This window comes from Sciurus vulgaris, assembly GCF_902686455.1.
Source record: "Sciurus vulgaris genome assembly, chromosome: 12".
Lineage (NCBI taxonomy): Eukaryota > Metazoa > Chordata > Mammalia > Rodentia > Sciuridae > Sciurus > Sciurus vulgaris.
Genome location: NC_136473.1, coordinates 108,468,057 through 108,477,333, shown reverse-complemented (window position 1 = coordinate 108,477,333; position 9,277 = coordinate 108,468,057). Strand labels below are relative to the sequence as shown.

General features: G+C 44.2%; 1 protein-coding gene across 1 annotated transcript in view; it reads left to right on the top strand.

Annotated features, from left to right (window-relative positions):
• Positions 1–4,199: 4,199 nt before the first annotated feature.
• Positions 4,200–9,277, top strand: part of DNM3 (dynamin 3) — a 449,604-nt gene continuing 444,526 nt past the window's right edge. Inside the window, 1 exon segment of the mRNA XM_079106450.1 lies at positions 4,200–4,547. Coding sequence (XP_078962576.1) covers positions 4,387–4,547 — 161 coding nt within the window. The 5' untranslated portion in view covers positions 4,200–4,386.

The following is a 9,277-nucleotide window of genomic DNA, read 5'->3' as shown; positions in this document are numbered from 1 at the left end:
GTGTAGAGTTCTTCCTAACCCCTCCTTCTTAGCACCTGAAGCTTGCCTACCACTGTTTTCTGCCATGTGTGCGTGTCATGCTTTGATGAGACCACTGATGAGTTCCATCTGTCACAGCTCAAATGGACAGAAGTGACTGGAGTAGGAGACTGGGGGGCGGGGTTCTTCCAGAGTCATTTTGCTGCCTTAAGGCAACCGGTGAAGAATGGGGCACACACCCCCTGTCATACACGTCCTCACAGGTGAAGGTGGTCTTCCTGTCAGACTGTCCCTTCAGATCGTCCTTTTCTGTTCACGTGGGTCATTGACGAGGAAAGCTCTGCATCCCCGAAGGACGTCAAGTTGAGGGTTTCTGCGTGTGAGGTTTCTCTTGGTTGTGTTGCTGTTGGACTGATTCCGGAAATGGGAAGTAAAGAAGGAAAGCAACCAGCAGGAGTAGTTCAGGGTGGCTTCTAGAAAGAGGCAGATGGGACTACTTAGGTTCTAGAGACCAGAGATGGTGCGCATGCTTCAGTCAACGTGAACTTTAAACTAACGGTCAGGTTTTGTGCCTAATGCACAGTAGCATTGTCTTCTTATATTAGAATGCCAAATACTTAGGCAAGGGCTAGTCTCTGTTTTTGTGTCCCACACAGCAGGTAGCTGAGGGCAAGATCCACTCATTAAGGCCCATCTCTTCTCTAAAGCATTCTGTGACCCTCTCCAGACAGAATTTTTATCCCTGATGTCCCTCTCATGCTCCCTCTAACAAGTCCTGCATCTCAGCTTGGACTGCTATAACAAAATACCCAAAATAGATTGGGTGGCTGAAAGAATGTTCATTTCTCACAGTTCTGGAGGCTAGGATGTTTAAAATCAAGGCACTAGCTGATTTGGTTCCTAGTGGGGGCTCTCTTCCTGGCTTATGGCTCCATTTAACATTAATTACTTCCTTACTCCAAATACAGTCACATTGGGGGTCAGCACTTCAACCCATGAAGTGCTTTTGGGGAGGCACAATTCAGTCCATTGCATACTGGAACACACTGTGTTGTAATAATCTGTTTATATCAGTCTCCAGTAGACTACAAGTTTCCTAAGGTGCTGAGCCCTGGCCTAAGTATTGAAAATCTCAAAGATGGATCCTGTCCTCAAGGAGCTTGTATCAGTTTTCTATCGCTGCTGTAACAAATTACCAAAGACAGAATGTTTAAGAGTAGAGAAAATCATGCTACGTGAAATAAACCAAACCCAAAAAACCAAAGGCCAAATGTTTTCTTTGATATGCGGATGCTAATTCACAATAAGGGTGGGGCGAGGAGGGAAGAATAGTTATTTTACTTTAGGTAGAGGGGAGTGAAGGGATGGGAAGGGACATGGGGGTAGGAAGGATAATTGAGTGAAACAGACATTATTACCTCATGTACATGTATGACTGCATGACTGATGTGATCCTACAAATGTACAATCAGAAAAATGAGAAGTTATATACTCCATTTGTGTATGATTTATCAAAATATATAAATGCTTTCTACTGTCATTTATAACTAATTAGAACAAATAAAGAAAAGAACAATGCAGATGTATTTCCCTGTCGTATTGTGTTAGCAGTCTGGCCCAGTCTCACTGGATGAAAATCAGTGTCAACAAGGTCAAGCTCCTCGCTCTAGGGTAGCCATGTTCCCTTGCATTTCCCAGTTTCTGGAGGATACCTACAGTCCTTGGCTTGTGATACCTTGAGATGTCCTCTCATCAAAGCCTGCAGAGTGGCACCTCTGTGACCACCCTTCCATAGTCACACCTTCTTTGATACAGCTCAGAAAGGTCTCTGCTCTTACGGAGCCATGTGATTAGACTGGGCCTGTGGGATTATCTAGAAAAATCTTTGCAATCCATGGTCCTTAACTCTATAGGTGCGGTTAAGTCCTATTTATCACTTCAGGTAACACAGGTTCTAGGGCTTAGAACATGGACATTATAGGATGGTCATTGCTTTGCCTATTAGTGGAGGACACTTAATGTGATGAGTGCAATAATGAAAATCTATTCAGGCCCCATGTACATGGGAAGCCTACAGGAAAATGGTTGTGCGACAAATGTCAGTCATGTCGGAGGAACTGGCACCATGTGACTAAGGAGAGAGTGGAGGAGATGGGTTCCAGGAGGTAGACTGGACCTGATTTGGGGACCAGCTTGGCATACAGGGGATGAGGGAGACACAGAGGCAATTAGGATCATTCCCAGATTCTGGCTTGGGACTGAGCAGTCCTTTTGCTGAGATAGGGAACATGCTGGAGGATGTGTCTACCAGGATTCTTTGGCAAGTAAAAATCAGAATTGAATTAGGTTAGGCACATGGGAATTTGTAAGTTCAGGGGGGAATTCTGGTTCATGGGACTCAAGGCAGGATTGTAGCTGGGATCAGAAATGAACTTGAAGGAGGATACAAGTACCAGCAGGACTTATCTCCGCTCCTCTTTGTGTTCCTTTTCCTCTAAAGACCAGCATTTTCTGCATCTCCCTTCTGTTGGTGAAAATATTACTAAGCATAGCTGCAGATTTTATTCCTCATCTGCAGTTCAAACCAATTCTCTCAATTCCTTATTCCCAGGAAAGGGCTTTGATGGGTGCAGCTTGACACTTGTCCATTCTGGTGTACACAACTGTGGCCAGGGCCCCATTGGTCTTCCTTCGTGCCCTCTCTTTTCATTACCACTCAGGACATCTGCCCAGCACTCCTTTTCTATCTCAGTGAGGATGACTCTTTGGTTTTGTTTACCTTTGTCTCCTGCCTTTTAAAAGCTGCGTAGTGCATGTAATTTACAGTGAAATTCAGAGTTTAAATGCTTAGTTGGATGTTTTGACACAAAAATACCCACACCCCAATCAAGATCTACAACAGTTCTTTTTCCAGAAGGTTTCCTCATACCTCTCACAGGCTTCACCCTTCGAAGGCAACCACAGTTCTGATTTTTACAGTTTTGCCTGTTGTAGAATTCCATATAAAAGGAATTAAACAACATGTACTCTGTCTGCCTTTTCCTTCTACCTAATGTATATGGGTTTCAACTGTGGTGCTGCTTTATCAAAAGTCCCTTTTGCATGTGAGTGCTGTGAATACTTCACTGTAGGCATGTATCACGTTTGATTACATTTGTTCACTGTTGATGGACATGTGGGTTATTTGCTGTTTTTAAAATTATTATGAACCTTCTTATACAAGTCTTTTAGGATAGAGAGTAATTTACAGCATTAAATGCTGAGATTAGAAAAGACAAGTTCAGTTTTGAATAAGCTGAGGCTGAGGTTCTTGTAGTGAGGTCTGGGATCCAGATGGGATACAGTCTAAGGTGCAGAAAAGAGTCATGGTCTAGCAATTTAGATTTCTTTAATCTTTGAGTTACAGTCGAGGGAATCTTCAGGCGTAGCATGAAGGGTTAGGCAAGAAAACGCCAGTATACTAACTCCTGAGGTTGTCCTTATTGGAAGAGAAGCTTGCCATTTGTCTTTGTGTCTCAGTTACTAGGGACAGGATCTGACATGTGGTCACTTCTCAATGTGCTAAATTTAATAGAACGGGCGCAGAGTACCTGTCATTGATAGACCCCATAATCTATCTCCTATCCCGACTCAGGAAATGCATCGGGAGGACACATGGCACAGGAGTCTCAATGCCCAGAATAAATGTGGTAGATAGAAGCGTGGAGAACAGGTAAACCCGAGGGACCCCATCTTTGCTTCCACGAGGCTGGGGAGGACAAGTCAGTAAAAATGAACAGTGAGGTAAGGTCAGACTCCTCAGGACTTCAGGTGGATGCCAGACTGAAGAAAACCGACTGCAACAGCCCAGCGATCCCGAGGAGCCCTCGCGGGTTCTGGCGCTGGGCGTGACCCTTGAGATTTCCTCCTGGGAAGTGGTTCCCGAGGCAGCGCCGCTGGTGTGTGGGGGAGGGGCAGCCGCCGCTGCTGGTGACGATGCTGGATGCTGTGCCCTTCCACGGGCTTTGTCACGGTAGCTGCTGGAAAAGGAACCGAGCAGCCGGCTGATGGTTTCAGGCCATTCCCCAACCAGCGCTGTCACTGTCTTTTGGCCTCGGCAGAGGGAGGCAGCGGCGGTGGCATCTGGTCGCAGCTGGGCGGCAGTGCTGGCGCGCACTGGGAACACCGGGCGGAGCGCAGAGGGGCGGGGCCGTCTCCGAGGGGGGCCACGCCCCTTTGGCCTGCGCAAGCGCGCTGCGGGGCCGTTAGCTGTCAGGAACCGGCGGGCGGGCAGCGGGACCCCGCGTCTGCGCCAGGATCAGCCGTCTGATCCCAGCGCAGCAACATCGGTGAGGGCGGTGCGCCTCGGCTCCAGGCCAGGTCGCAGAGGCAAGCAAGGACCAGTGGGCAACTGGGTGCGCAAGCAAGATGGGGAACAGGGAGATGGAGGAGCTGATCCCGCTGGTGAACCGACTGCAGGACGCCTTCTCGGCGCTGGGACAGAGCTGCCTGCTGGAGCTGCCGCAGATCGCCGTGGTGGGCGGCCAGAGCGCAGGCAAGAGCTCGGTGCTGGAGAACTTCGTGGGCAGGTGAGGCGCGCAGGGCACTGGGCGGGGGCGCGGCAAGGGGCGACCCTGCTCGAGGCGGTTGGAACACCGACGGGCGGCGAGAGCCAGGTCGTGGACCAGGGGCTGTGGCGGAATGGGGGGCAGAACCTTGCTCTCCGTGGGGCGGGTGGGGTTCCCTGCTCCGGGCATCCTCCGTCCCCGCCCCCTGCGTGGCGGCCGGGTCTGCCTTTCATCCTGTGATACAAAGCCGTTTCCTCCCTGTCCTCCCGTTGGGAGTCGGGGCGGGGGTCCGCCCCAGGATCGACTTCCCCTGCGCGTTGCGCGCCCGCCCCGGGCGCAGCCTGGATGCACAGTGCCCGGGTGCTTGCCAGCCCCCTCTCTGCTACCCAGGCTCAACATCCTCCTCTTTCCTCCTGACTCTCCCCGAAGTGCTCTCCGAGGCTGTGGGGTTTTATGCTTCAGAATCCCCCGCCCCTGCCTCCCACCCCCCGAGATGCTTTTGCTCTCACCCTGGTTCTCCCATCCTCTGGGCTGTCTACACTGGGAGAGAACGTCGCCTGTCCCTAGCTGGGAAGGCGGGGTGCGAGGAGAAAGGAATCGCTCCTTGTGTTGAAGCTTTATCCAGAGACGCTTCCCCACCATGCTCCTCCCTGGAAGTCGAAGAATAAAAGGTGGTGCGTTTGCGTGTGCACCTATGCCCAGCTCCAGGCTTAGACTGGCCGGGGGTGGATGCAACAACAACTCGTGTTGTGCAGGTGCCATGTCATGCCCGCATCATCTCCGAACTGACCAGCGTCTTTCTCGCACTCTCTGTGCCCCCTCCCCCAGCATCATCTTTCGTTTCTTCAGCTCTTATTTGTCCTGCCAGTCTTCAGGGTAACATTCGGAATCCTAATTTTTATGACTTTCATGACTTATTACAGAAAAAGCGAAAGAATTAATTTTTGAATCGGGAATCGACATTTCTTGCACTGAGCAATTCCTGAGGGATTGAGTTACCTTAATGGCCTCGCCTGAGGAGTGCAGACATTTGCTAAGAAAAGCCCATTTGGGTTCTTATGAGAGCTGAAATCTGTTTCCTAGTAGTAAATCAGGTAGAACTGTATATAACACAAAAGAGTGGGTTGGAGGGGACAATCCAGAGATTGGGCTTTAGTCTTATTCGACTCACGAGTGACTTGCAACTCAGAAGGTTCCTGTCTTTTTTTTTTTTTTTTTTAAGAGCTTGATGATGTGTAAATGTAGAGCTGGTATTGCCACATCTCCTTTGCAGTGTTAATATTCATAAAGTGCATGTTCTTTTCTCTCAGGTGATGTTCCCTCTCTCAGATGATACTCTCAGATGATATCTCTCAGATGATATTTTTTTCTCTTTTTACGTGAACTAGAAAAATAAGAAACCCAGTAGAAAAGTAAAATTGTTAACAATTGGCTGCTATCCCTAAGTATCAACCTAATCACTCATTTCAGAATTTATTTTGATTAATGAGAAAAGTGGTGGTAAAGCATTACTGCCTACGTCATTTTGGATTTTTGGTGAAGCGATGGACTTGTTTAATTGCACTTGTTTCTTAAACAAATACTTTAAAGATTAAAGTTACGTCAAATGCAATTACCACAGTTTTCTGCTCTTTCATCTATGTACTAGGATAAGCACATATTGTAAGTGCAGCATTTGTGGCCAGAGATTTTGAACTTACTGTAAATTTTGTGCACATCTCAATTCTGCCTAGGTGTGTGGATCCCAATGCCTTCTCAATGCCTTAATAAAATGGTGCACATTTCCCCACACTAACTGTATTCTTTTATAACAAAAATGTAAAGATACAGAAGAATAAAATATGTAAGCTTAAAACATTTTTTAATGATAGAATGAAAAATAGGGACATTACAAATATTGAACAAATCAGAGCATCTATCAGAATGTATTAGTAATTTGTTATAATTTTAAGTTTCACCAATAATTACTGTTAGAAGATAAAGAAAAGGAAAAGGATGAACGCGGGAAAAAGCTCATTTAGTAAATATGTGAAATCTTTATTATCTGTAGAGGTGGCACCTAACAGCTTATAGACTAAGGAGAAAACTTAATTAGAAAGGTCATTTGACTTTAATAAAGATTTCGGTCATTGAATTATTGAGGAATCTAGTTTCTAATTATAACCCAACCTTAGGGAAAATGAAGTTCTCCATTTCTTTTTTTTTTTTTTTGAAGTTCTCCATTTCAATAAGAGATTCAGCCTAGACAGAAAGAACAGTATTCACATTCCACCGTACCCTTTAAAATTTTCTTTTTATTCAGGAATTTTGCAATCAACATGAGGTCCTTATCTTTAAAAATATAACTTCTGCTTTTTAGATCTAATTTCTCATTTTTAGGACCCTGAACAATTGTGTAGTCATTGAATGCAGTCATAAAACCAGGGTCATCCCTTGTACAAATTGTTTGCTCAAGATTTCAGCTTGTTGTCTTCAAAATAATGATGTATCCTCCCAATGTCCAACAATTCACGTTTAGTGGACTAACCATATCTTTTCCTCTCAGTTTGCTTATACTAGTTTTTTGGGCACAATGGAATGAATTTGGATGTGAATGTGTTTATTTCACTCTAGCTGTAAAAACTGATTTTTGGGTGGCAAGCTTGAGACTGTTATGAATAAAATGAGTCATGAATGAACTGCTTGTTTGTGATTTCTTGCTGAAGTGATGAATTTACATATTAATGTGATATAGTGTGAGTAACCAGATTGTTCTTTTGGTTGTGCAGGATGAGATATACGCTGGCAGTGAGAAGCAACTTAAGGTCTAATGAAAGAAGCTGCGCCCTGTGGTTTGAATGTAGGGGTTCACTCCTTGGCAGTTCATTGTCTGGTTTGTGTATGGAAGAGCTGTCTTGTTATCTGTGTGTAGTGTGAATACACACATGCTTATATTTACAGGGCCATGTGATAGGGAGGACTAACCCCTACTGAGTGTTTGCTACAGGCAGGTTCTGTTCTGAATCCTTTTACATGGATAATCTCACTTAATCCTCATAGAAATCGAGAGAGGTAGGTACCCCTACCGTTCCATGTTACTGAAAAGGAAATGAAGATGTAGGGAGTTTGAGAACTGAGTCATGGCTAACATAGAAAACGGTGGGTTGAGGACTCACCTTAAGGTGCTGAACTCCATGATCCACACTCTAACACCTCTACCATGTTGCCCCACCATATTGAGGGGTATCAGTTCCTCAGTAAATGCTTTCGACTTCTTTTTTACTGCCTATGTAAACACTGCATGTGTGAATCTGAGGCTGTCTTAGTAGTAATTCTGTTTGTATTTATTTTTACATGTCCACCTTGCCTCATTTTGCAGAGGAGTTGAGGATCCCTTTAGGCAGAAACATTAAAGATGAGTATTTGTCTTGACTCTATCAGATGCTCCTGAAGAGAACTTTAAAATGTGATTGGGCAGTTGATTTAGCTATCTGTTCAGAGTGCATATAACTTGCTGATAGAGGTACTAAGTGAAAACCGAACCAGTTGTTAATGTGAAAAAAAGGTTTAATGATATACTTGTTCGAAACAGTTCTTCAATGCCAATTAGATAGGTGGAAGTTTCCATATTATTCTAGCCTGATTGTGCAGAATTGGATGTCTATTTACCAAACTGAGATGGTTTTATGGTTTATGGGGACCAAGTGAAAGATTTTTAAACAATGATTATTCTTCTGGGAATTTTTCAATGTGCAGATGTTCAAATGCATGCTTATTTGAGAAGTTTATAAATATATTGATTATCAAATTAAGGTTGTTTTGAGGGAGAACCTTAAAGTGAGCCATATGATGCTGCTGTTGGTCATGATCAGATAATTTTTGAAAATCTGCAAGTCATGTATAGTCTTTTTTTTTTTTTTTAGTTGTTGATGGACCTTTATTTTATTTATTTATATGTGGTGTTGAAGAGCGAACCCAGTGCTTCACAAATGCTAGGCTGGCACTCCATCACTGAGCCACAAGCCCAGCCCAAGTCATGTATAGTCTCAAATCCTTCAGTTTCAAGAAAGCATTTAAAAATTGAGTAGGTGAGAGTCCTCTAACTGCAAATGAGATTAGGCGCAGAAGCATTCCTATCAGTGAAACTTCTTATTTCAGAAATAGGTTTGTACTAAGAAGGATTTTGTTAAACTATAAAATCATCTAAAATTAGTGACTTTTTTCAAGATATTGCTTCTGAGTGTTATAGTTGTTACTTTAATGGATGCTAACAATTAAAATGTGATAATTATTGAAAATCATGTTTTTGGGATTCCCAAAGGTCTATTCAACGAAGTATCAAAAATGTGAACTATTCTTCACTGAACAATGAATTGGCAGAACCTGAAACCAGGAAGATATTTCTGTGGAATAAACCTAAATACGTTAGGTCTTCTTTTCATAACAACACTCTCTAGAGAACTAACCAGGTTTCCGTGAGAACTATATCAATTCCTTTTAGGGGTGGAGCCCCCCCTGACTCTAACCACCTTCCACTTGGTCCCACCTCTTAAAGGTCCCACCACCTCTTAACATTGCCACACTGAGGACCAAGTTTCCAGGACATGTGACTGGAGGCACAAACCACATCCAATCTATAGTAGTATATTGGTGTTTTTCTTAGCTAGTACCTTTTGTCAGGGCTAGTAAGTGGAGTTAAATTATGAGGTTTTACTTATGATTATGATCTTAATAAATTTTAAGAGGACTACAAGCAGTTAGATGATTTCTTA